At 37.3% G+C, this 27726-nt stretch overlaps 1 protein-coding gene across 4 annotated transcripts in view; it reads left to right on the plus strand.

Annotated features, from left to right (window-relative positions):
- FUT9 (fucosyltransferase 9) overlaps positions 1-26447 on the plus strand; it is a 94605-nt gene extending 68158 nt beyond the window's left edge. For 2 of the 4 annotated variants that reach the window (XM_079298796.1, XM_079298794.1), the window contains exons 2-3: positions 2993-3086; positions 25349-26447. In XM_079298796.1, coding sequence (XP_079154922.1) covers positions 3020-3086; positions 25349-26436 — 1155 coding nt within the window. In that variant the 5' untranslated portion in view covers positions 2993-3019 and the 3' untranslated portion in view covers positions 26437-26447. Of the gene's footprint in view, positions 1-2992; positions 3087-5310; positions 5469-25348 lie in introns of those variants that run through there. The other 2 variants (XM_079298797.1, XM_079298795.1) reach the window with 2 other exon arrangements.
- The last annotated feature ends 1279 nt before the right edge of the window (positions 26448-27726 follow it).

Raw genomic sequence — 27726 nt, forward strand, 5'->3', positions numbered from 1 at the left:
GTATTATTTTCTGTGAATTTAAGACCAATCATACTGCAAAATATTTAATTCTCTTCAAGTCTGATAGAAGAGATTATGATTCTGCCCTGAAAGGCTGTTTTTCTTCATCATAGTAAAACTTATTCATATTTTTGCAAGGTATTGATACCATTATAAATTATAAGGATTAAATTATAATTTCAAATCATAAATAAAATAAATAAGTAAATAACAGCAATCTATTCCATATTTTCTAATTGCTTTATTGTGTTGTCTTTATCACAGCACTTTTATAAACCATTTTTTTGGATCTGTGTTTATTGTGGACAGATATTATTTTCTCGGGCTTTTTTGGGGCAGTTTTTGGGTTTTTTTGTTTGTTTGATTCATTTCATGCCTATAAAGGCATGGTGGAATTTATATCCTGAGCTGGTGCTTGCAGTTTTCAAATAAAAAGCTCTTCACAGCACCTGCAACATCCTAGGTAGAGAAACTAACCTTCAGATTTTTATTTTGGAAGATAGTAGAAAAGACATGTACAGACAAGAGTTCTCTGTACACTGTTTTATAACTTGTTTATAACAGTTCAAGATCTATAGTTCAACTTAGGCTATGGTCAAGGTATAGAATGTTTCTGATGTCATTGCATTTTATACTACTGTTCATGAGAATACATCCATGCAAACACCACAGAGCAAAATTAAATGTAGATAGGAAAGTGTACTAACCCTGGTTTTGTAGTCTTGTTACATGTTTTGTGTGAAAGCATTAGAATTTTCTACATGCAAAATAAAATGATTTTTTATAAGCAGAAAGGATACATCCATCCTCTCCTAGTTTATGCTGACAAATAAATCAGGTGGGAAGTTTCACTTGCTTAGCTCCAACAGATATTTAAAGAAGTTGAAGACCTTTGTCAGCACACCCCAATCCAAGGTAACAATACACAAAATAAGGCAAATCTTCATTAAAAAGATCATTACCTCTTTCTATTGAACTATGCTGGAAATTTTTGAAGATTTTTGTTGGCAATTACTTGTTGATTCAAAATACTTGTTCATCACAAGTATTACTTTGTAATTTCTCTGAACAATCCATCAACACCAATTAGAGTGCATTTGGTATCTATGTTGCCTTTTTCTTGTAACTATTGCTTGAGAGGTTTGCTTAATATTCTGTGTGGGCCAGACCTATGCTTCAGGAGTTGATCACCTGCAAAACAAATTTTGTCTGTTGCCTACCAGTGTATTCACCAGCTCAGTCAGAAGCAGAAAGCTGTAGGGCTTTTCCATTCTCCAGGACATGCACACTAAGCCTGAAGACAAGGAGTTCTGTGCTGATCTGGGGGGTTTAAAACCATTAACTTGGTTTAAATCAACTTGTTAATATATTTTACCTGGAAGACACTCCTTACTCATCTTTCTGTGGAACTGGCAGCTGCAAGCCTTGGAGGTAGACTTGAACATCATTGTTGTCTACTGCTTCTGAGAGTAATTTGGGCATTAATTGCATTTAAGAGACGTGAGAAGGACTTTACATTTGTTGCTCAATGCATTACAGTCAGGGTAGTTGTTGGATGCAGGGCTATAAAAAGTAAGGGTTTTTGTATGATAAAATAGCTGGGCAAAAAATATCAGAGCTTGGTAATAGCAAATGAATGTTAATCATTCATCACGCTCTGCAATCCTCTCCATATTCTCTCGGAAGATATAAATACTAAAAAATTAAAGGCCCACAACCTCTCAGCAAGTTGACTGTCATTATTTCTGTTTTATAGAAAAACTGCAGGGCACAAAAATTAAATACTTTGACTAAAGTCACGGAGTAAGTCTGCTGAAGATAGATTCAAACTCTGCTGATTCCTATTTTGGTTTTCTAACCTAAGAACAGGAGGGGGGTTTGCTACATTTCTCTCATTCATTAAACATCTCTTGCACAGTTTAAATTAGGAGCACCATTAAGAAGTGAAGTTAATTAGCTTCTCTCCTTTTAAAAGCTATTTGATGGTTTCTATATTAAATAGATTTAAACAGGTTTTTCTCATGCATGAATGGTAAAATATCTAAACACAAATATGAAAATAATCATGCTGTTTCTCCATGTTTTCATGGTATAAACAGCCAATAACACCCACAGCAACTTTATTAAGACAAAGATTAGCAAATATAGAGGTTTAATTGGATTCTGTTTTCAAACACATCAAAGCCATAAAAGACTAATATTTACACTCTCCTTTATTTCTTCTTTATGTGCAAACCTGATGTTATGAACATTAAGTCAGTGTTTGAACCAACAAACCTTCTGCATTTTTCTAGTGACTTGGGAGGGTAATTTTTCACAGTATGTTATAAAAGAATTTCTAAAAGCTCATTTTCAAAAGCAAGTACAAGGCATGGAGAGGGCAGAATTTGAAGGTAGGAATGTTAATTGCTTAATGTAATACCCAGAATCTTTAGGAAATCCCCCCTGGCGTATTATTTGCATTTTTAGGTCCTGACATAAAGCATTTGACGTGCAGGCACTTCTGGAAATATTTCATGTAGAGACTAGAGAGTCAGAGTTTCATTGAAGAGGACTTAGGCAGCAGCTTCATGTTCTTAAGTTCAAATGTTTAGCCACTTGTGGGACATTCTACCCTCTCAGCTGCTGTGTAGGTTTTCTGTCTCTGGAGACCTTTTCATCCAAATTGTTGGTGAAGTCTCCAGCATAAAAATCCACACATTGGCTCCTTGGCTCTGAGGAAACCACAGATCTTTCTACTGTGACTGAGCTACCAAAAGCCTGGGGACATCTCATTACCCTCCTAGGACTCTCAAACCACAATGTGTTCTCCCTCTAGTATGTCTCACCCCTTCATGATTTTTGGAGCATGACTGAACTTCACATAAGTCAGGTCAGAGAGAGAGAGAGAGAGAGAGAGAGAGGAAGGGTACCTAATTGACCTGTAGCTGAAGCACTGACTTATGATGTCACAAGATGTCCTTAAAATGTGTTTTGTTTCATTTTAAAACAGATATTTACCCATTCTGCAATCTGTCACATGAAGCTGCTGTATTCTAGGATGCATCACAGATGGAAGATTTTGTCTCCACAGCCACAATGTTCTGGTGAGAATCACATTCTGTTACAGTAGTTAAGTATTTAAGTCTCACCTGTGATGCACAAAGACCTTAATTTCTGAATTCCTCCTTACAGCTTAGTTGTTAGGTTTCTTTCCTGCAAGATAAGAACCCAAGTCCGACACAGGAGGTATTTGGATTTGATTCTCCTATTTTCTAGAATAGCAATTAAGACGTGCTTCTTACAATCCCCACCTGCCAATCCAGAAAGAGCTGACCCTACTTCATTCACTTGACTCCAAAAGAGAATTACTAACTCTACATCCCTAGAGGAAATAAGAAATTACCATCTAGTCTCCCTAAAAGACAGCTATTTTGTGGACTACTTACTGAGTAGTCTCTCTCCTTTAATATGAAAATAGATCATACAAACAATTTAGAAAACATGCCTAACCTTTAGAAGATTGAAGTCCCAGTTGAAATGTGTTGGTTAGTTTTGAAAACAGTGATGGATTTCTAAAGTATATGGATATCAGGTGATTTTCAAAAGTGTGACCTTATTCCTTCCATGAATAGGATGCAAGTGCATTTCATCAAATTACACTGTTTTGACTTGGGACTTTGTAGAATTCTGCAACATACAGCTCAAGTTTAAATGACACTTTTTCTCAAAACCATTAGTATGTACTAAACAAGGAATTGAATGTGACCATCATCATTAGACTCACATGGTAAGAGCTAACATTTTTTTCTGTGTAAAAGAGTTAATTTCATTACGATTCTTCGTTAGATTGCTAGTCCAAAATTAAGTGATTTATTTATACTCCTTGCAAAATAAAATATAAATTATAAAATACTCTGTAAGAAGCTTTAAAATCTAATTTTATATATAGGTCTTTGCAGAGAAATGGAAATGCTGACGCTTAATATTTAATCTTCTTGTTGTCACAACACCTTTTTTTAGCTACCACATAGAAGGGATTTGAAAGAAAATAGAAATAAGAGTCTTCATTCATCCTTATAACTAAGTTTATATAACAATATTGTGAGCTTATGAAGAGCATATTAAAGTTATAATACAGAAAAAAAGAATTATCTGTGATCACTGCTGTATGTCATATGTCATTAAAAAGATAGCTTTGAATTGAAAATTGTGTTTTGGGAAAATAATCTGAAGTAGCTGAGAGAAGAAAACCAAAGAAGGAATTTGGTGTAACTTTTGCCTCAGGGTACACACAGCCGAAAACTTTAAAGCCCTCTCAAAAATAACCTTTGTTAATGAATTTTAATAGCAACATGCTACTATGGCATAATGACACTGATAATGCAGTAAGAAAGAAGTTAACACAGGGCAGAACTCCATAAATACTTTTTTTTCTTTTTTTTCTAATGTGTAACTGCTGTATTCTACTTCTTCTTATTAATTTCTTTGGGTTTAGATCCATGCTAGCTAAAAAAGCATTTGAAATATCTTTGCAAGAATGGAATAGATGAACAGAGACTGCTAATTCTACTCTACCACCAAGTCTCTAAACAAATGGTATAGAAAGGGAGAGAAAATGTAATAATAATAATAATAATAATAGCTGTACTGCATATCAGCTTGGGGTATATTTGCCAAGTTTGCTTTTCCTCTGCCCCCATCAGTTTTATCCTTCTTCATATCACCTTGAGAATAAAAAGTGCTTTTTCTTGGCTTTGATGTTACACTAGGATAGAAAGTTTATTTTCTCTACTTTAAAACTTGGTGTCAATAAAAGAAAGTGCATGGCAATCTTTCAAATGGGAAATCCTTTACACACAAGACCCATGCAGTGTATTACTATCACCTGTACGTGCCTGCTGTGAGCAAAGTTCTGACCCCATTGCTCTTCTGTGTAAAGCAGTAGAATTCTAGCAAACTGTGATTCATAAGGACTGCCACAATGTCTATGCTGTGCAGGATTTTGCTGCACAGTGGATCTGGCCATACTCAAGAGGTGAGCCAGCTCTACTCTGTGCAGTCAGCTTCCCTCAAAGCCACGATGAAAGGTTGGATTCATGAGCTCATGTAAATTACAGCAGGTGCTCCCATGATATCTGAGCTAAAACAAATTATTTTGGTCTTACTTGGAAAACAAACACCTTGAGGCTATGATCTGGTGATCTGGACCTACCAGAGATGCAAATCAGAGTTTCTTCTGCAATCACTACAACCTACCTTGTTCACTTGACGTGACACTGAGATTAGGAAGTAATCTGATAGATCACTTTTTGGTTTTTGCTCTTCCAGTCTGCTGAATCCCACCTGCGCTGATTTGCAAGCCCAAAGCTGTCACAGATCCCAATCACTCACTTAACAGAGGATTCAGTCAGTACAAGAGAAACAGTTACATGATATTAGTTACACAGTAATTTCTGTACCTACTTTCAGAATGCTGTACAAACAAGGTGAGTCTCTTTAACTCCATTTTTCGTTTGGGGCGACTAAATCAAGGCATAAGATATGACTTGCCAGTGTCCCCATCAGCTCTTTTAACATTCAAGCAGACCAGGTAAAATGTCATCAACACTCAGACTTATAATAGGTTGCTCTCATTTCTAATTTCTGTCAAAAGTGCCATCACAGCTTCTCTTTTATGGCAGTCTAAAATACAGTTGCATATGTAAAAGAATTAAATTCTATTTTTAAAATGGATGGAAGTTTGCAGTAAAATAAACTCTTCCTTTTGGTGCACAGGGAGATTTTATTTATGTAACATATATCTTTCAATTAAAGCAAAATTTAATACCAGACCAGTCATTATGCTTGCCACAGTTTCTTCAAAAAACAGGTTTGTTTACAGGTAATATATCTGGCTCCAAACCCAGGCAATTGCTGTGTCAGCAATCCTTTGGGTACAATGCTGAAAACTTATACCTTGATTAAGTAGCAAGATTGACAATCTGAGGAAAAAACTGTGGAAGAGACTAAAATGTGAATGGAAACTCCACGTGCATTTGGGAAGACTTGCTGCAGACCAATGTCCTATTCAGAACACACAGCTTTGATGGCTCAGGATGAAGTTTTTGCCCAAGAACAGATTCTAGATCTGAGAGCTCTGTAAGGATCCTGACTTCTTTTTTCTTTTTTCTTCTTTTTTTTTCTTTTTTCTTTTTTTTTTTTTTTTTTTTTTTTTTAATAACATACTAAGGAAAGAGGCACTTTTAGCTATTTATAGCATAAGTAGCTCTGAAACCTTTTTTTAGACTTCAGTGTATCTTTCCCCAGCAGAATAAAAGTTTCATGCATTTTTTTGCACAAAGTAAATGTATTCTTCATATTTCTTCACATTTTAGGAGCTAGGACAGTTCTGGCAAACCACAGACATTGCTTTCTTCACCAAATGTGCAGACAGCAGTGTGTACACCATTCTCGAGGAAGAGGGGAAACTTTTTGTTTCACTAGTGTTCTCACTGGTAGAGAAGTCAGCAGAGGATAGGAGTGTAGATTTATGGATCATTTTAGGAGAAAAACAAACAAAAAAATAAAACAAAATGCACAGAAAATACTTCACCTCACATGCTAATAACATTGCCTTAACATGCAGTAGAACAGGACAGGAGATCTAATTAATGGCAAATTCCTCCAAATTAGAGCAGTTATTCTGTAACAGTAATAGAGCTATATCTGTTCAGACCATATTCATTCCACACTTTTGATGAGCTCCAAATCACACAAAGTATCACTCAAACATTTTTCTACTCTGGGTCTACTCAATTGCTAAACCTGTTCCTAATGAAGCATTGCAGCCGAGTGTGTCCAGTGCAACTTTTGTTCCCGACACAAAATTGTCTGCAGTCATGGTTCAGATCCATGTGGCATCAAAAGAAGAAAAAAATATAGAAAAGGTAAAAAAGAGCATTTGTTTGAGACTATTTCAAGCCTTCCACGTTAAGAGCTCTCTGCCTTGAGAGAACAAGCAGAGAGTTCGTTATACTCTGTTGGAAATAGCAGTGAAACTCAGGAGCTGCTTTCCCAAAATCTCCTAATAGGATTTTTTTTCAGTCAGTACTGTATTTTTTCATCTTAGTTTTTGGGGTAGAGTACATTACTTTTTCAAGCTCTGCAGTACAGCTGTGATTCCCAGAAATGCATCTCCTTGGGAAAATGGAAGTTCTGTGCATTCACAGTACTGCAGAGCCCAGGAACCTCAGGCTTCCTGGATTCAAGTTTACCATGAAATTGAACCAAAAACAATGGTAAAAACATTTTTAATAATTTTATGGTGTGGGATTTTTTGGTATGTGAATTCATATGCATGTATTCAAGCATACAGGAAAGATACTAAAAGGCAGAAATTATATTGGTCATGCTCCTTCTTTACCATCCTTCAGTGTTCCAGGGTCCCAGGAGTGAGGTGCACTGAAGTCTGGCAATTCCCATCCATGTTTAGCTGCTCCTCAGCAGCTGTGTAAGCCAGAGCAGTTCACAGCATAGGTTTACTCCCCTGCCATGTTTAGTTGTTCAGATCTACGTTCCATGGTGTCTGGGAGGTTGATCAAGCTATGATTATTTAGAGATGTTGCTCAGCTGTTTGGTTGCAATGCTGGTACTTCCCTCATCGCAGACATTTTGATTAAAAATCTGCTGTGAGAGTCACAAAGGACAATGCTGATGTAATTAGGATGCTAAAATGACAGGGACACAATGTTAGCTGAGCTGTGGGAGTGACATTCAAGTGGTGGTTTTGTGCTCTGTGTTTACAACCAAAATACACCTTCAGACATATGAGGCACAATAGCAAACATCTACCACCCCCATTACAGAGAAAGTGGAGCTTATTATTCAGGGAGCAACAACAGCTTTCAAAGCAAAAGGCAAAGTGCTGATCAGTGAAGACCAGGAAAGTCTACATTTGTGCTTCCCCTATCTTTCTGCCCTTAGAAAAATGTCTATCCATCACCCTATCCCAAGCAGCTGTTTGGAATTATTCTCCTTAGGAGACTTTTCTCTTGAAGTTAAAAGGGAGGAGGCTAAGAATTGCCTTCACTCAATCATTTATTAAGCTTCCCTTGCTCTGCTTTATCTAAGTGATTTTCTTCACTGGCAGCTAAAGAAGGAATGACTTCAGTATGTTGTACTGTTTGACAATATTTATACTCTATATCATTCTGTGGTTTTGTTAATTATGCTGCTTTTTTGTGGAATCATAACTTAACCAGTGTGGCCTATAAGTATCTCGATAGCTTAGTGGTCATATTTGTACTGGGGCCAATCAGAAGGGAAAGCTCAAGAACAGTGATTCCCAATTACATACAAATATAGAAAGCTTACAAATACATATATAAGCATATTAAAAGTCAGGTCTAGTATGGAACCTCACTAAAGATAGTACAGGACCAGGTACATGTTGGGCCGGATGCAGGCTCAGAATCAGGTATGTTAAGGAAGATGGGAAAAAGCAGTTTGGATCAGAGTATCATAACTAGTCACAGTGCTGTCACTTGCAGCCAGTCTTCTAGAAGTACTGAGAAGCAGGACACACACGAAACTGTGTTTGGGAACAGACAGAGCTGAACAGAGACAGAAGAATACAATATTTCTTATTTTAAATGAGGTATTTGCATGGAAATCTACACAAAGCCTGCAGTCACAGGTCCATAAAGTGTGCAAAATAGTGTTATAACCAAATTCATGGGATTTTTCATTCATGCTCATTAACTGGGTAATGATTACACTTGAAAGTGTCAGTGATTAGATCCTGCAGTCATTTCTAATTTGGAGTGTCTGCTGCTAGAGTAATGAGATCTAACTCTAGTAATGAATGAGTGGAGTGAAGCTGGTATGAAATGCATGTAAGATTAAGAGCCTACACCAAATGTCAGGGTTGTAATGCACCCTGCACCTTGTCTCTATGAAAGTAACAATGCTCTTAGTGTAAACACTCATAGGCATGGAAATTAATTATACATCATAAATAACATAGCAAACCCATAATTCTTCAATTCTGATTCAATAATACAGAATAAATAGCACATTAGGACATAAATATATTATGTCTTTAACAGAAAAATAACTATCAAGAAACTGCCTCTGTTCTGCCACTTTTACCTGCCTCTGATAATCTGCCTCTGTTTCTGTCACCTGAAGAATCTGGAGATCTGGTTGCTCCTGCATACTCTTGGAGCCTTAAGGCTTCCAGTTCATTAATATTCCTTGTCTGACCACTGATAATCTTTCCCCTTTCTCAGAGGAATAGTACACAATGAAAAAAAAAATCAATGCCTCCAAGTTCTTTTCTCCCAGTCTTCTCATAGATCTTTATTCCACAAATTTCCACACATGAAATAATTGTTGGATTAACATCCTGAGCCCTATAAAGAACACTCAAAGTACTGCTAATGTGTGTTAAAATATGTAAATGCACAGTAAATAAAAGATACTTTAATTTTGACAAAGTATAGCAAAAGAGGCATTGGCAGTGTTATTTGAAGTGGTTTGTATGTTTTTGGGCTGACAGATTTCCCTAGTTGTTTCTGATTCTGAGAAATTGAAAGGTTCTGACATTGCCCCAAAAAGAAAAGGAGTAAGAATGAAAACAGGGTCAGAAAAATTATGAACAGGGAACAGTAGAAGAAAAAAAATGATAGAGAGGCAGTTAAGAGAGCAGGTCAATCTACTTGTAAGACCATGATATCCGAGGTTACAACCATAAGGAGACTCAGAAGCACTGTACATGTGCATGTTCAGGTACAAGCTCCTTAAGGCAGGTCCTCTGAGGTGCCCTCACCTGAAATCTTAGGGGATAATGGGAAGCTTAGGGCACACTGGTACTCCCATGGGTGCTTGCTGCTAGAGCAACCATTGCTGGATTGCCTCCTGATGGAAACTACTAATTGCTCAGGCTAGGTCTGTATCAAGGTGAGATACATTTCTTCCCCTCTTTCTTTGTTTCAGAAGGTAATTCAGTCTTACAGCTCATGAGCAGGATGTGATGCTCTTGTCATGTCCCATCCTGACAGCATGTGACCATGTGTATCTCTCCACCAAGCTTGACAGCAGAAGAAATCTTCCATCCATTAAGGGAACCTTAATGATAGCTGGGATGATTTTTTGTCCCCTGCAAATTTTTGTGATTTTGAAATGTTCCCTTTTTATTCAGAGCAAACTAATCTCTCCCTAATGAGACACACTGACATTAAAGCATCTTAAAGCTTCCCTGAAAATTTGTTTCAAATATGACAAAAAAAATCCCTGAGAAAATGTCAGCAAACTCAACTTTCCCAAGGTAGATTTTTGTATTGACAAACTGATAATAGAAAAAGAAATAAACATTTTGTGGTCGAGTCTATTTGAACTGCATAGATCAAAATATAGTTTTATGCATGATGCATCAAAAAATCAGAAGCAGTTTATGAAGAGAGAATAGGGAACAAAGGACACAATTCATCTTGTCCAATGAAAATAAGAAAGTCATTTCCACCATGGTTTATAGCTTCTGTCCAGTAAATCTGAGTTTGTCCTCCACTGGCAGAGAACAGGTTATACACTGCAGGATTTTGGAAAATAAATTTTAAAAGTTTACTTCAAATAATTATAGCAGTGGAAAGGTTTCTATTGTTCTTAAATTTTGTAAATCAATCAATTCCAAAGCTAAATTCTGATCCACATTTTCCTACATGCTGTCATTTTTACCTTATTTTCTTTATATGAGGCAGGTAAATAAAACCATGATGTAAAATCCAAAAATGGAAAATAAATCTAGCTATTGTAATCATATCATCAAAACATCAGCTCTGCAAGACTCTGCCATGCTTCCTTGCATCAAATGACAATTTAAAGTATCTTTCCAGAAGTCTCATGAAGGTTATGGTATTTTATTCTCTATTTAGGATTTTAAAAAATCTTAGGCAACCTATTTGAAGTCTTCAGTGAAATACTTACAGTTCAGTTCAGCATTATATGCCAGTTTCAGAGAGCTTGAAGAGTAATTTATTTCATTTTACTTTCATCAGCAAGTCAAGTTCATCCATCCAAAACCAGCTCTTCTGGATGCACACATTTCATTTGTTATCATTTTAGGTAGCACAGAGTGCACTCAAATTCCAATATCTGTCAATAGCACACAAGTACTGTTAGGTAATAGTTTACTTTCTATTTAAATGCTTACACCATAAACATTAAATAAATGCTTGCTTGGCATTCAAATAAACAGCTTAAAGCAGAAAAACTGCCTTTAAATTGTACAGAATTTTCTAAGTATTTGATGGCTATCTGAAAATTCTATTTTCCAGTTAATACTAAATTATTTGGAATCTATAAAAAAGTATTCTGCTCATGTAGTTACACCTCTAAAAATCCTAAGTAACTCAATTTTTAAAAATACTCCTCTGATCTTCAGTTTTTCTCTTCATTTGTTGTACCAAACTCTACTTACATTTTGATCTTCCCTTTTGGCACTGCAGAGCATAATTTCAGAACAATAAATAACAAAACCAGATGCTAAGCTGTCGAACCTGAATAACTAAAAAAAAAATAAACAGAAAAATGTAGAAAAAGCCTTTTAAAGGCTTTATTCTAACATGTTCTTAGAAATTTTTTATTACTTTTTTAACATGCTCATAAATCCTAGGCATCTGTATTGGCAACTAAAATTAATCCACTAGAAATAGCTGGTTGAAAACGATTATGTTTGTCTTATTCATAACTCAAAACCTTAAAGAACAGAAGACTTGAAAGAAACTGAGTGGTAATAAAAAAGAAGTTGATAATAATTGCTGATGCTGAAAATGCAAAAAGGGACAGAATATGAATGAAGCTTAAATTACAATTTAAGAATCATTTATCTTTAAAGCTTTCTCTTCGTATCAGCTGTATCAATAAACATGCTTGTTTGCCTAATGGGGAGTAAATTTACCCAATTCCCCCACAACATATTTCATCAGAATTCTAGTCTGAGCATCTGCCTTCCACTCCTTGCTAGACTTTTTTCAGAAATCTAAAGGCAGATTTCCCATCTCCAGTAATTTACACAGAGGTTTCATCCATCTCACGCTGTAAGTAACTTTCAGGATTGCAGGATTCATCCTGCTGCTGTGTTTCCTGCTGAGATAATTGTTTCTGAGCAATATATTCCTTCATTTCCTCTCCAACAAAAGAGTTAAGGCACAGAAGAAAGAAAAATATTTTATTTCTGCTGTAATATTACCTGTATCTACTTTCTGCCTTCTTTTCACTGGAGCTCAGTGCCCCAGTGAATTCAGTGCTCTGTTTCCCTCCTTTCTATTTGCCAGGATGGCAGCAGTAGTGACTCCAGTGCTTTCTGCACCCACTGGCTGTCACATTGCAGCACATCTCTTAGGGAAAACACAGCAGTAGCACTTCCCATTGGGACACAGTCTCCACCCTGCCAGCAGCTTGGCCAGTGGGGCCAAAACATCCATAAATTCATTTTGTGTACGTGTGTGTGTGTGTGTGTGTGTGTGTGTGTGTGTGTGTGTGTGTTTGCATACTACACATGTGGAGAAGTAATGGCATGGATACAATGAAATATAAACCACAATTGATAAATTACATTTCAGGGAATCTGAGGAATTAAGCCTGCTACAAATACCACATAAATTGTGTGTGTGTATATACACATATATATATATAAGTATACATATAAGTATGTGTTCATAAAATGTTACAGGTGTGAAAACTGAGAAACACTTCAAAAAGGTGATTAATTTTTTTCCTAAGTTATAGATTGTGTGTGGCACTGCATGTGCATGTATAAGGGAGGGTGTTTATTATTTGCACCTTATTCCAACTTTTAGATTCCCTGTGCTCTGACTTACATCACTATTGCTGTCTTCTGAGTTGCCCTAGGGTTTTTATTTCTAAGTTAACTCTAAGGAACACAAAGGAATAGCTTTTGAGCTGTCTTTTATTCTCTTCTTACATATTGCTGCAATTCACTGAAAGAACAAAACCCTAACCATTCTGAAATTAAAAGGTTTTCCAGTGTTTCTGTGAGCAAGATTTCGTCTGTAATACTTCTTGTCTTTCAGCAAATCCAGCTTTGCTGGTAGAATTTCAACTATAGTTCTGCAAAAGGGTTGTAGCTTTTCTTATTTTAAAGATCAAGAGGTCACTGACTTTAATCTGATTTAATCTTCATTTCCCTGACTAATTTACCTCAACCAAGAAGATTTGGATGTGTTTTCAGGGATTTGAAACAAAGATACATAAGAAAGATATCTGGTCTGAATAAGTGTGATATGACTACCTTCTGGTGAATTTTTTTTGCAGTAAAATACTCTATCCCACAGATTCAACTCTTTTGATGAAAATTTAAGTCATAGTTGTTCAAATTTTCTTTATATTATGAAAATTACTATCTTTCCTGGGCTTGATTTCCACCCCTCTTTTACTCCACAGAAAGCAGTTTCAGTAATAATTTTCTGACTGTGCTGTGATTAAAACTTTATTCTTGCAAAAGTCAAAAATATTCTTTAGGGTAATTTCAAAAGTGAATGTATTGTTATTACTAGAGCAGCATTTATTTTCCTTCTATGGTACTCTTAATTGGTAGGTTTGAAAGTATTTTATTAAAGAAAAGTAGTCTTACACTATAGGTATCTAAAAGAAAGTGATTAGTGCCTAACTCAAATTAAATTCTACTCAACTAAACTCATGCTAAACTGACAAAAGAGCCAGGAAGTTCTGTACCCCTTTGTTCTGTGTCCTGTGTATGACACTTGTCAGGGCATCAGCAGACTCTATTGCTAAGGTAAAACAGTGCTGTCCAGCAGACCAATGTGCTCATCAGTGAGATAAAGACTTCCTAACATTATTATTATTATTGCTTTTGATTAAACTTCCTTTAGGACTCCTTACATAGACATATATTCTAGAGAAATTCCATTTGATTTGGCTGGGAAGAAGTCTTTGTAGTACTTTAACATGTGTTTTGTGTGACATTTGATCACAACTGTCCACAGAGATCAAAGGCTGCTCTCAACAACCACCAGTGCTGGCCATCAGCAGGTCTGGTTGTTAGCCCAAAAGCTTCATTTGGGTTCCTGGAGCCGCCATCTAATGCAGACAATCTGTTGGGCACCTACAAGGGCAACACACCCACAAACAGCAAAACAGCAAAAGAGGCTGCCCAGGACAGGACTGGGATGTGTCTTCCTCCATCCTTCACCAAGATGCATCCAACACTCTAAAGGACTGGATCCTTCTTGGGATTCAAAGCTGGGAATCCTCCCTCAAGAGCAGGGATCTTGATCATTCCTTTTATGAAGAAGTTAGAAAATTACACCTTCTGAAGTACAGCCTGAAAATTATTCACCCAAAATAAAGATCAGGTTTTGTGTCTTTCCAACAATGGACATTTAAACCTCCTCTTTCACCTTCTCTTTACAGGGCTGTAAACTGCATGGGAAAGGAAGCTGACTCTACCTTCTACTGCTGCAGATGTGCCCCTGAGCATAAATCATTAGGAAGTCAATAGGCAGGAGACAGAAAGAGGTCAAAAGAAAATAGGATTGTCTTGATTAGCAACTAGGACTCCAATGAGGAGATAAGGATTGCTCACCTCTATTCCTAAAGCTCTTACAAAATTGTTAAATCAACAGACGTTGTCTAGGAGCTGAAAAACCTTTAAGGAAATTGGAATATCGAGGTCTGAATCACTTCAGGCTGAAGAAAGATTCATATCTAATAGGTCATAGCTTCAATTTCTGCATAAAGGGACTTCATCCTATGCCTGTTTCCTTTAAATTCAAACAAACAAAAGGCAGCTGTTACCAGTGCATTTAGGATGGAGTCTGCTCTTGTAGGTACATCTATTTCCTTAGGGCTGAGAGCTGCGGTAATAGCTGGTTTATTGATTTTGAGTGGCCATTCCTTGTGAAGAATGAGCACCTTCTGGGATGTGCTGGCACCAGGCAGCCAAGAGCACGGGAGTCTGAAAGGCAGAGGGTCAGAGAGAGTTTAAGACCAGCACTAAAAGACAAATGAACAGAGGTTTTCAGGATTTGAGGGTTGCAGCATGTCCCCTGATCCCTACTAGTAGAGCCTGTTTCTGGTTAAGGGTTTCTTAGGACTTGGAGTAGCCTAATCAACCAGGGATTTAGGTTCTTGATAACATTTTTGTCACCAATTTAGTCCTACCCACATTTGCTAAACTGAATTAACTGCATGGATTCTCAGTCTGTTTGAAAACGCAGCTGCTTGCCATCATGCTTTTTTTACACCAATGTCCTTAAAGCAAAGGAATACAGAATTAAGTGCTGCTGACCTCATATCTAGACCCCTTTTTTAATATTTACAGTTTATTTCCCTTGGTCTTTTTCTTTCTTCATGTGTTTCCTCCCACCTATCTCTGCAGACTTACTTTAGAAAGTTTCTGAGTAAGATTGTTACATAAAGTCTTCCTTGCACTGTAGGAACAAAGGAAATCTCTTTCTTTCCACTTTTTAAATGGCTAGTTTTAATAGGCAGTAAAGTTTTACCAGAGAAATACTGTGGGCTGCAAACCTTAAGATGGGAAAAAGACTACTGGGCAAATTGTATTTCTAAAATACAGTAAATAATTGTATATTGAATTGTTACTGTAGTGGCAAAACATTCATTAATTCATTATGGAATTTTTTCCTTTATTTAGAGCAGAATAATGCATGACACTAAAATCCAGTAATTGAACATTAAAATCAAGTGCAAATTGAATATTAGAATTAAACTTAGACTGCAAACATTTAACTTCTCTTTTTAAGATGCTTAAAAGGAATACAATAGACTAAAAAATAGCAAATAGCTTGAGCTTTTTCAAAAGAAGTATGATCTCTGAACTAGCTGCTGCTCTGCCTTGTACAATGTTTTGTCAGCATCCTGTGCAGAATATTCTTCATTGCTGTGTTCTAAACTTGAGTTGCTCTCAGAGGCATCAGTGCTGTGTTAACCTGGACAGTGAGTAGTAAAAAGAAAACATCACCTTAGAACATGTTGGTGTTTGTAGCTACTGGAGGATTTTTTCAGACAATTGCTCCTCCAACCCATTACTCTTGTGTATTTGCTATTTCTTCACTGAAGGGCTTCAAGTTTTTTCTTTTCTACAGAAAGTGTCTTTAGTGACTTTGTTCAGTTTTGTATTTCTTAGCTTGTTATACTTGTAGTTCCAGCTGTCTGCTCTTCCTTTTGTTATGCACACAAAGAGACACTCCAAGAAATTAACGACTGCTTTCTCTCAACTGCAATTTTGTTTTCTCAGAAGAGTGTGTAGTTTGAGAAGCTGAGGGATTGTTAGTTTTGCTGGTTTTATAGTATACACTATCCAAAATATATATTGTTTTTAAAATATGCTTTCATTCTTGTTTTATCACGCATTGGGTTTTGTGTGATTAATGGGGTTTTTTTTTTTTCCGTTTGTGTGCATGCATATGTTTAAACTTCTTATTAGGAAAGTTTCTGAATTTCCTTTTTGTGGATCTTGCTCTTTCTCCCTGTGTTTGAGTAAAAAGGCACTTCTATCAGATCTTAAGTCTCCTGCTTTTTTTCCAGTGTCCAAATTTTGCAGTGTAGTATAATCTTTATAGTGAATTACTAATCTTGCTCCAGCAAGACAAGTATTTCATTCAAGAGTCTTGTTTTATAATCACTTTCCATCTTACACTTAAGAGCTTATTCTTTTAAAATATTTGGTACTACCAACACAAGTAATCTTGACAACATAGCTGTTAGTGCACAATGAAAATGATTGGTGTTGTTTTGCCATTCTTCCAATTAGTGCTGGTGTCCTCACACAAATGCTCTACAATCTGTCACTTATTTGAATTGCACTTTTCCCAAATGAAAAATAAGTAACCATTGTTTTTGGCACTCAGGATATTACAATATGAAGGATTTGCATTCTCTATGCACAGAATCTAACCTGAAGCTTTGAGTCAATGATGGACTTTTAAGAAAGGTGGATCAGTGAGGAGTTCTGCTCAAGTTCTATATTTTGACACCTAGCAGAACCTGGAAGAAGACACCTGGTTACCCTGAATCCTCTTGACCAACACTTAGTTACTTCTCAGCTCAGATTAGTCAAGAAACCAAATTCTGTTGGTTGTATTTGTAAATTAATGCCCATTCTTCCATTCTGTGAGGGGGAAAACATCTCATTTGCAAAGAATATGGGCATATTTGTTAAAAGTAAGCCTATAAATGGTCACATCTCTTCTCTGTTAATGTAGCAGTAAATGACATTCTCCAACTCAGTCACAGATCAGATTGCAACTGATTTGAGAACTTCAGTAGCTTTCTTTTCTCTCTAGGGCAGTTATTGTCTCACTGGCAACTAATACCCAATCGAGCACAGAAGATTTTTTAAATTAAAGCAAGAACATTGATCTGCATCCTAAAAAACCAATTATATCAGTACAGATTCCAAACCTAAAGGTATAAGGAGTCTCTTAAGGAAAAGGAGCTAGGCATGCAGAGAAGTGAAATGTTAAGCAGAGATCAGATTATGGGGATTTATGGTATTTCTTAAAGGCCTCTCAGGCCTTCTTTCCCAGCTACAGAGCTATCTCACAAGTTGTGTTGCCACTGGCAAAATTCTCAGATCTATGAAGTTGTATCTGCAAAAAAGGCAGCATTAAATCTCAATTAAATTTTTTGAGCTTGCTTATGCAGCAAGATACAGCAGTGTAACTACTGCACCTAGTCTCTAATCATATTTACACAAACAGCTGGTGCTCAGAGCTCCACAAGCCTTGCTTTGCCACAGAACTAATATACCCTTGAGTAAGTGTTCAATATTATAAGTAGACATCCTCTGCTTTTTCCTGATTCTGAAAATTTATCTTCTTCACAGGAGGAGGTGTTTTTCCACTATACAAGGGAACTACATATTAGGAAAACAGTCAGAAGCAACAGTGATTTTTTGATGGGGAGTTTAACTTATGTGCACAGGAATGCCTATGGTTCTTCTGCTGCTGCTTCATGCTCACTCTCTGTTTGGCTGCTCTCACATCATTTTCCCAGCACTGTGAGTTAGTCAGGGCTTTCTGGTGGGCAGGTGGCCATCACAAATACATGGCTTGTGCAGGTATGTTATTCATACTTCAGCTGGCCGGCTGCACTTTTACAAGCCGGTCACAAAGCTGCTGAAGAGCTCTTTCTGCAATTCTGGCAGAATCAGAGAGAACAGCAGTTTGCTGTTCCCAAACCACATGGAAAGAAGAGAGGAAGAGACCACTTGCTTTAGGAGTGCTTTTCTTTGATCAGGTTCATTTTGTGCAGAGCCTTTTCAGGGCTTTTTAAAGAGGCATGGACTGGCTTGTGCTGCATAACTAGGATGAGCTTCATATTCAGGAAGATAAAAAGCTCTTTCCTGACAAGGCAGATAAAATTTGCTATTAAGCTACAGTGGTGAAGAGCTCCAGTTTCTGTACCTAGCACAGTATGGAAAGCCACCACCCCTTTCACAGGTTGCTGTCGGTCATAAACTAGATGTGATGTGGACAAGCAAACGTGGAAGTTAAGGTAAAAAAGGTTCTGTCTGCATGCTACCAAGGATGGCAATGCTGCTGAGGTTCTGATCACTTTGCATGGCATTTATTTTCCATTTGTGCCAAGGAAAGGAAAGGGTGCCTTATGAGACAAACTCAAAGGCTCATGATTAGAAAGCAATTCTGTTGATATGTGGAGTGTTCTGACACTAAACTGGATTGTCTGGAAAAGTTTCTTGCTGGCAGGACTGTATCTTTTTTATACGTGGCAGTGCTGGTGGATGTAGAGTCACTCCTATATGGTCAGCAGTGCTTTAGCCATTTCCCCCTGCTGTTCTGAGAGACTCTGTGTCCCTGGCTAATATCTTTTACTGTACAGTTGGATCACAGTAAGAAACCACTGAGTTGTTGCATAAGCAGCTGGAGAGTGACAGAGTGTGACTGCCATGGAGAGGAGAGGGTAGATGACAGGGGGAGTGCTGGGGGCTGCTGAGCCATAGAATAGAGTTTTCTTTAGGAGGGGTCAAGATTCAGATATTGACAAAATAAGCAGCAGTACCCCATCTAGCAAATGACAGGAAGATTTAGGTTAAGCCTTTGAAAATAGAGACTTTGTAGTTGCTGTTGTCCTCATAATTTTTATACTTTCCTTCACATTTTCACTCTGTACTGTGTGGCTATTTCATAGTTTGCAAGACAACTTTGAGGATAGGGGAGGTTTTTACTCATTTATTCTGCAGTTCTTTGCAGTTTTGGACTGACAGTTTGTGTTTTTATTAGGTGCATTTTATAAGAATCTGTGTATAATGTTATGAGCACAAAGCTGGAAGGAATCAAGTGAGGGCATTCTAGCCCAGCCCTAGGACCTGGGGGCACAATCTGATCTCTCATTGCTTAGTGGTGCTTGTCTAACCTTGTTTTTACCAGTCTCCAGTGATAGGTTCTGCATCATCTCTAAGCAATCTATCTTAATGGCTACCTGTCCTCAGGGTGCTTTTAGGTCATTTTTCTAAAACTGTTCAAAGTAAAATTTACCACCACAGAATGAAATGATTCTATACTGTTCTCAGAGTGCAAATACACAAAACTGGAATGTGTGGAATTAAGAAATAACTTGAAAACAAAGGAGGTGGAGAGGGGATGAAAAAGGACGTTGTAAACAGTAGAATAAAAATATGCAGTCTGAGATCAGCAGCTCATTCAGTTTTCAGCCTTTTAACTCTGTGCAGCTCTGTTGAGTCTTTTCATGCTGGGCTGTTTTCAGAAATCTGTGGACAGGCATGGAAATGTGTGGAAGCAAGCCTGTGTTTGGTTGTTGGAGGGGAAAAATCCACTGTCCTGGTTGCAACAGAGGAAGCTTAACCAGGAGCAGTGAGAGTTAATTCCAATAAAAAGGAGCACTCTTCAGTTCTAGAGAGCTAAAGTAAAAGCACTTGGGGGCATGTCCATACAGCAGTGACTTGGAGATAAGAAGTTGCACACTGGCTATCCTGAGGCAATCAGGTTTTCTTTAATACAGCAGGTGAAAAACCTCCAGATAATTGAAAGTGTGCTCTAAGAAAGTCCAGCTGTTATCATAAATGCAGATATGCCATGGCCAGGGCTGGTAAAAAATGCCAGAGAACAGGGAGAGCAATCTCAAATGAACCTTCTTTCTAACAAATTGTTTGCTTGTGATTTCTGTCAGTCCCCACTTTAATAGCCCTGAAGTATCTACCTAGATTGTCTGCTTCTAGAGGTACCTACCTCTGGCACCTCTGTTAACCTCAAAGTCCTTCTGCTCTTCACCTACTCTGATCCCAGGAGTGATCCTGAGACTGTCTTGAGGTCAAGTATTTCTACCTGAAGAATTCTGAGGCCAGCTGGTGGTGAAGACAAGAGTTAGCCCCGATTTCTTAAGAATTCTAAGGTGTGAAAAGTAATATGATTTTTTGTTCATTATTCAGTGTCCATGCTTTTAAGCATCTTTGCTTCATTTTTATTTTAAAATACTATCCTTTTCCTTTGGAAAATATCAGTACTGGACTAGTAATGAAAGTTATACCTCTGCAAGCAGTGACATATTTTGGGTTACTGGTGAAACCTTGAGAAACTGGAGAAATTGGTGCAAAAAATGCCAGAGAAATAGGCATCAATATTCTTGACAAGAAAGGTTATATTTTCTCCCATCTGCACTATTGCATAATCAGAAAAAAAAGCCAAAACATATCTATCCCTTCTGGAATGACTGAGAAGTCCCAAATGCAATGAAAATATGATAAAACAATGTGCATAAAATTCAGTTTTCTTTCTTAATAAACATAATGCATTAAAAAAAAAAAACATATTTTTTGCAAGCCTTGCCTGGTAAACCTGGGGTTAACAGAGCTGATACCCCATTACTGTCTCTCTGTGTGTGTTGCTGCTAAATGCAGTTGCTTGCTGATGAAATGCCAAGACTTGCACTTAAAAAGAAGCCTTGCAGAGTTTTGTACTGAGAAAAACAGTCTTGTACTGATGAAATGCTATACTTTTAACTTGGGGAAAAAAAGCACCCTAGAAAATACTTGCTACACCACAACATTCTGAAATGTACTTTATAACAAAGCTATCAGAAATACAAAATTTTTCCAGCTGGCAAAAACTCAGTAAACTTTCTCAGTAACCTCTTTGACAAAGTTTTCCTTTCAGACTCTGACATGCATGGGGGAGGGAATCCACAGAAAGGAAATTTGTGATTCTGTGGTGGAAGGAAAGCCATAAAAGAGAAAGGGTGAACTGAGGTGACTTGCCTGTAACAAATGTCTCCTTAGTGTCACCTTTATAGTGAGAATTACAGTGGGATGTTAATGGTTATCTTGGGCACAAAAAAGAAGGACATAAATAAATATGGAAAAGACTCTCCATTTAGGAGATTATTATGGAAAAAATAATCTTAGAATTCTTGTGCACCATAACCTTTATGTCCTAATGCTACACACAAGCTACTTCTCAAAAAAATCCTTTCCAACCAAAACCATTTTATGATGCTATGCAAATAATATTTGTCAACAAGAGCTTAACATATGCCTTCACTGTACTTACTGCTGCCTGACTGTGCACAGGACTCAGTCCCAAAAGCCATGAAAGCAGAGTTTGCTGGTCCATTCCACAGGTTCCTCAGTCTTGTGAAGCACAGAAATTATTGATTCTGTTAGTACTTCATCATGAAAAATTGCTGCTATTCCCAGTATACATCTTAAAAGTTATTACTGTATTATACAAAATGGAATTCAAAAATAGAACTCCATGAAAAAAATCCTGTCTGGCTCTTCAGTGTTTAGCTACTTTTAGGAGTCTGCTCAGGTCCTCTGCTTCCTTGCAGGACTCTCATTCAATTTTTTAATGCATCCTGCTATTAGAACCCTTTTCCACCATCCCATTAACAGCAGTTCCAGAGCAAAGCATGCCAGTGATGCCAATACACCTAATGGATCTGTGAGTCTGCATAAGGAGTGGTTTGTTCTCTTAATCCAAAGGATGCAGGACTATAAAGGACCATACAGCCTGGATATAGGTTGTTTTTTAGTAAAAGGCAAAAACTAAGAACCATGATCCCAGAGCAGGAAGGGAGACATGCATTCACAGGGCAGCAAAGTCAGGAGAGAAAATTAACCTAGAAGAGACAAAAATTAGTAAACTCATCTGTTTAACATGGTCAGATGATAATATTGGTACTTGGGGTAGCACAAACAAAAAGTGATTATCCTCACATTGGCTCTACAGTTCAAAAACTTCCTACACAAATGCAACAGTCTGGACAAACTGGAATTTCAAGAAGAGAACATAATATCTGGCCATTTCCTATGTAGTAAGAATTGTCATATGATGATGCCGGGGTTTGTTATTAGTCAGCAGAAGAGCTTAGTGTAAAATAATCCCTGTCAGAGACTTGAGGCTTTTAGCTGGAGGGTGGCTATGTTACAAGGCACAATATTAAAATCCTTTTCTGATTTTTCATCATTCTTTTCAATCCCTAGAAAATTATCAGCTCCTGTGAATAAATATGTTTCTCAATCTATTGTTCAAACTCAGCTCACACTATCTGTTCAGTGATAAGTTATACCTATTCTGTGTATTGCTTTCAAAAGCACAGAAACAAAGAAGAGCTTTACATGAATATGGGCTCAGATTCTTGCTTTTTCCTTGAACTGCATCTCCTGGAGCATTCAACCAAAATCCCTTCTTCCTTAAAAGTCCCATTCTCACTTTCCCCATGGTAGGGCAAGGAAGCAGTCTTAGGCTCTCATAGGTCATAACCTTCCTTCTAGACATATTTTCCAGCAACAATCAACACAGGCTAAAAAAATCCAATGTAATGTTGCTGTAAAGCCTTGTTTTTCTTTCAGAGGGATTTAAACTGATGAGGATAAGTAGAAAAGCCATGGACGTGCACTTCTCCACCTTTACTCCCCTCATGATCATTTTGCTGAAAGCAGAGAGGGCCTGCTAAACTATGTCCAGAAAAAGGGCACCAGATACCATTTATTTTCTACCATATATTGTATACAATTGTAGGAGGTGTTTGTGCCCAGGCACTGGCAGTGGGACTGCCACACAGCCTCTCTGAAGAGTGCCCGGGGCCACCCCTGACAATTCCAGCATATTCCAACACACCCACTGCAGAGCATGGCTAAGCCCTGCAGGTAGCACCTCTGGAAAAGTGTGTTTAATAAAGGCACAAGCAGGGGAGAATGAGGGGGAAAATGTGAGAAACAACCTTGTGAGCACCAAGGCCCTAGAGCAGATTCCCCTGCAGCCCCCGGTGGCCTGGGGAGGATCCAGAGCAGCAGGATTGGTCCTGTAGAAACAGCATCCCATGGACAGCCCACTCAGTAGCCAAGTAGTTTTTTTTTTTCCTGATGGAACTGTATTCCATAGGAAGGACTCATTAAGGAGGAAGGGAAATGTATGAGGAGGAAGGAACAGCCAAGACAAATAGCTGTGGACTGATCACAAACCTCCATTCCCCATCCCCCTGCACTGCTCAGGGGTGAGTAGGAGGTATAGGAGTTGGAAATGAAGCTCAGCCTGGAAAGAAGATGAGAGGGTAAATTTATTTTAATATTTGTCTTTGTTTCTCACTATATAAATCTATTTTAAATGGCAATAAATTACATTCTTTTGCCCCAAGATGAGTCTGTTTAACCTATGACAGTAACTGGTAAGCGACCTTTCTGTCCTTACTTCAATCCAAGAGACTTTCATCTTATTTTCTTCCCATATTTTGCTGAAGAGAGTTAGTGAAAGAGTGGTTGGACAGACAAGGCTAATCCTATAACTAAAACCAGAATTAAGCCCATCCATCTTCCCAAAACCAGGGTAGATACTGTGGTAAATTCCCTTTTCTTCAAGATACAGTATTAGAGTAAAGCTAAGCATGGTGTTCTCTCCTTTTCCTTTTCTCAACAATGAATGTGGAAACATTTCTATTGTAACTGTAGTGCTACACTCACACATCAGTTTTTACACTCACAAAGGCAGCAAAGTTAAGTGCCATTAGTGGACCTCTGAATCACATTCTACCATGTCCTCATTCTGAATTTAATGACTTATTTCATAGGTAGGAAGAGATGAGCTATAAAAATGGTTTAAAAGGCCTGAAATTCACTTTCTGCTTTCTTTGACTTTGATTATATATATATAAAAATATACACATGCACATACATTTATATAATATTATATATTTTTCTATTTATAGGGGTGGGGTTTTTATAAAAATTTTTGTGGGGCTGCCTAGTCAAGATAAGAAAATGCAAAAGATTGAAAAATGTGCAGAAAAAAGAAATTCAGACACAATTTTCAGTAATTATAATGCATTGTAGAATCTATGTGTGAGTATGTTCAGAACATTTTTTTCCCCTCCTTTTCCCTTGTATGCCATGGTGCTGCATGGTTAACTTTTTCTTAGTTTTAGAACATCTGTGAGTTCTAGGGCTACATTCAGGATCAAAGGTTAGCAATTAACTACCCCTAACCTTGTTATGTTTTGCAAGAACCGTATGGAAGAGTAGTTCTGGAAAGAGATTGATCACTTCTGTCAGGAGCAAACAACTAGAGCAAGAACAAAGGAGGCTATATTAACTCCTCAGCCCTATCTCCACAAGGAAAAAAAAGAATGCCTTACAACAATGCAGAATATGTCTACTTTTTCTAATTTTTAACACACAAAAAACATCATGAAATATGCAACAACTTCTTTTATATTAATTTTTATTTCTTTTCTTTATGTGGGAAATAAATGAGATGTGTCTGCACAGGGAAACCCTCTATTTGTGCTTCCTTCCCTAGGTACTTTAGAAGTCCCCTGGAGAAGGCATGAATGTTCATCCCTATGGACATCCCACTGGACATGAACTACTTTTCTAATAAGAGTCTTATTGATTGCACAATTAAAGTTCTAGTCCCTTCCTTCTTCAATCCTCTGATCCTATGTCCTCCACCTTCACACAAATGCAAATGCAACAAATCTTCAACCTGTTATCCTTTACACAGACACAAGGATAGAATTCAAGGGTAATTTTATCTGTCTTCTGTGTTCCAAATGCTTGGCCTAGGTTCTGAGCAAAAAACCTTCTAATATATACTGTTTCACCAAGTATGAGACATATTAAAAAACAGCCTTGAATTTGTCAGTGAGCTTTTAATGTGAGGAAGAGAAATATTGTCACTTTGTCATAGTGTGCAAGAACCCATGTCCTCTCCATTCAAAGGAAATTTCTGAGGTTGCAGTTCAGTGCTATTGAAGTTCTAACTATTGTGATTGTTTTAACAGGACATTATATATATGTAATTTAATACCTGATATTATTTTCTCTCTTTCTCTTCCTCTTTTTTTTTCTCAGAGCAAATTATGACATCAACATCTAAAGGAATTTTCCGGCCATTTTTTATTATCTTCATTATCCTTGGTTGTTTCATGGCATTTATATTAATTTATATCAAACCAACAAACAGCTGGATTTCTGGTCCTATAGAATCAGCCAGTTCAGTGTTGAAAATGAAGAACTTCTTTTCTTCCAAAACTGATAATCTCAATGAAACCACTGTTTTGATCTGGGTTTGGCCATTTGGTCAGACATTTGATCTAACATCCTGCCAAACCATGTTCAACATCCCTGGGTGCCATCTGACTATTGACCGCTCGCTGTATAACAGATCCCACGCTGTTCTCATTCATCACAGAGACATTAGCTGGGATCTGGCTAACTTACCTCAGCAAGCCAGGCCACCATTCCAGAAGTGGATTTGGATGAACTTGGAGTCTCCAACGCATACCCCACAAAAGAGTGGCATTGAGCACCTGTTTAACCTGACCCTGACTTACCGGCGTGATTCGGATATCCAGGTGCCTTACGGCTTCATGATGGTCGGTACGAGCTCCTTCACATTTGAAGTACCAAGTAAGGAGAACTTGGTCTGTTGGGTTGTAAGTAACTGGAACCCTGAGCACGCCCGAGTCAAGTATTACAACGAGCTTAGCAAATACATTGAAATCCACACTTACGGACAAGCCTTCGGAGACTACGTCAACGACAAAAACTTGATTCCAACTATCTCCACGTGCAAATTCTACCTGTCCTTTGAGAATTCAATCCACAAAGATTACATTACTGAGAAACTTTACAATGCTCTTCTGGCTGGATCAGTACCAGTTGTACTGGGCCCTTCCAGAGAAAATTATGAGAATTATATTCCAGCAGACTCTTTCATACATGTGGAAGATTTTCTCTCCCCCAGAGAGCTGGCAGAATATCTTCTGATGCTTGACAAAAATAACAAGATGTATCTTAGTTATTTCAACTGGAAGAAAGATTTTTCAGTGCATCTCCCTAGGTTCTGGGAATCACACGCGTGTCTTGCTTGTGATCATGTGAAAAGACACCAGGAATACAAGTCCATTGGAAATTTAGAAAAATGGTTTTGGAATTAATCTATGGGGGATGTGTGCAGGTGTGTGTGGCTGTGTGCTTGTGTGTGCACTATCCAGAAAGGACTTCAGTCCAAGTGGAGAGGAAAGGAAAAGAGAAAAAAAGGAAGGAAAAGAGACTCATGTCATGGTTTATCAGTTATTCTCTCTTGGCTATCCTATTTATATTTTGTAAGAAATTTTAAAAGATCAGCAGCAGCAGTCATCAGTACTCAGTTTCAAATTATAATAGAGACACTAATTATGTGCACTGAAGAGTATTTGATTGCTTATAAATTTAAAACAAGATTTTCCACATTTTCTGTGAAATGTGTCCTGGTCTTACACTTGAAGTCGTCATTTCTAACAACTTTTTTTTTTTCTTTTTAACATTATCTTTTATTGTTTAACCTATTTGGGAAATGAGGAAACACTCTTTAAATGTCAGAGAAAATTTTAAGAACATAATTTGTTGTTCCAAACTGAAATGTGTGTAATACTTCCAAAGATAGTCAAGTTTCATATGTACACCTTGCATTTAAGAGCACAGTAGAGTACAACACCTAACATTATGGAAGTGTCATTAATTGCCCCCTTTTTAAGGGTAATGAACTTAGAACTATGGTTTTTTAAATGTATTAGAATAATGGATAGTTTTTGTTTCTAAAAAGGTTTCCTAACCAACGGTCCCATTATGTTGCTTCAGGAATATATCTCTTCTTACCCTCTGAAGAAAACAGAAGTCAGATTTAGAAAAAATGACCAATCCTGGTGACCAAAGCCTAGATTCATCCAATTTTTGAATATATTAAAATGCAGCACACCCTTGGCTCTCAATATGTCTCAAGTATTTTTAACCTGAACAAGGGTTTTAAGTAGTGTTACACTGAGATAAACAGATTTTAACAAAGGTGTTTTATTACATCAGCCTCGTGCACTGAATTCAGCTGGTAATTATGGATTTTTAGAAGCAGTTTGCTGACAAATTTTAGAAAGCTATCTCGTATAATTTCTTGAATAATAGTGAATTTTCCCCAAATTCTGAAAGATCTGTTGAGTTTTAACTGTAGCTGGACAACTTGATGCTATGACATATAAATGTGGGGAAAAAATTACTAAGCAGTCGATTTTCTGAGAGAAATAGGCTGAATATAAAAATAAGCTTTCAGGCTGACATATAACCTTTCAATTTCTTAAGCTAATGAATTTGGGGGTATGAAAATACTTATATGAGTGGTATTAAAATGCATTCTTCAGAGCAACAACTGCTATCAATATTTGATAATATAAGTAGGTTTTTAAGTATTAAATTTG

This window comes from Erithacus rubecula (genome assembly GCF_903797595.1).
Source record: "Erithacus rubecula genome assembly, chromosome: 2".
Taxonomy (NCBI): Eukaryota; Metazoa; Chordata; class Aves; order Passeriformes; family Muscicapidae; genus Erithacus; species Erithacus rubecula.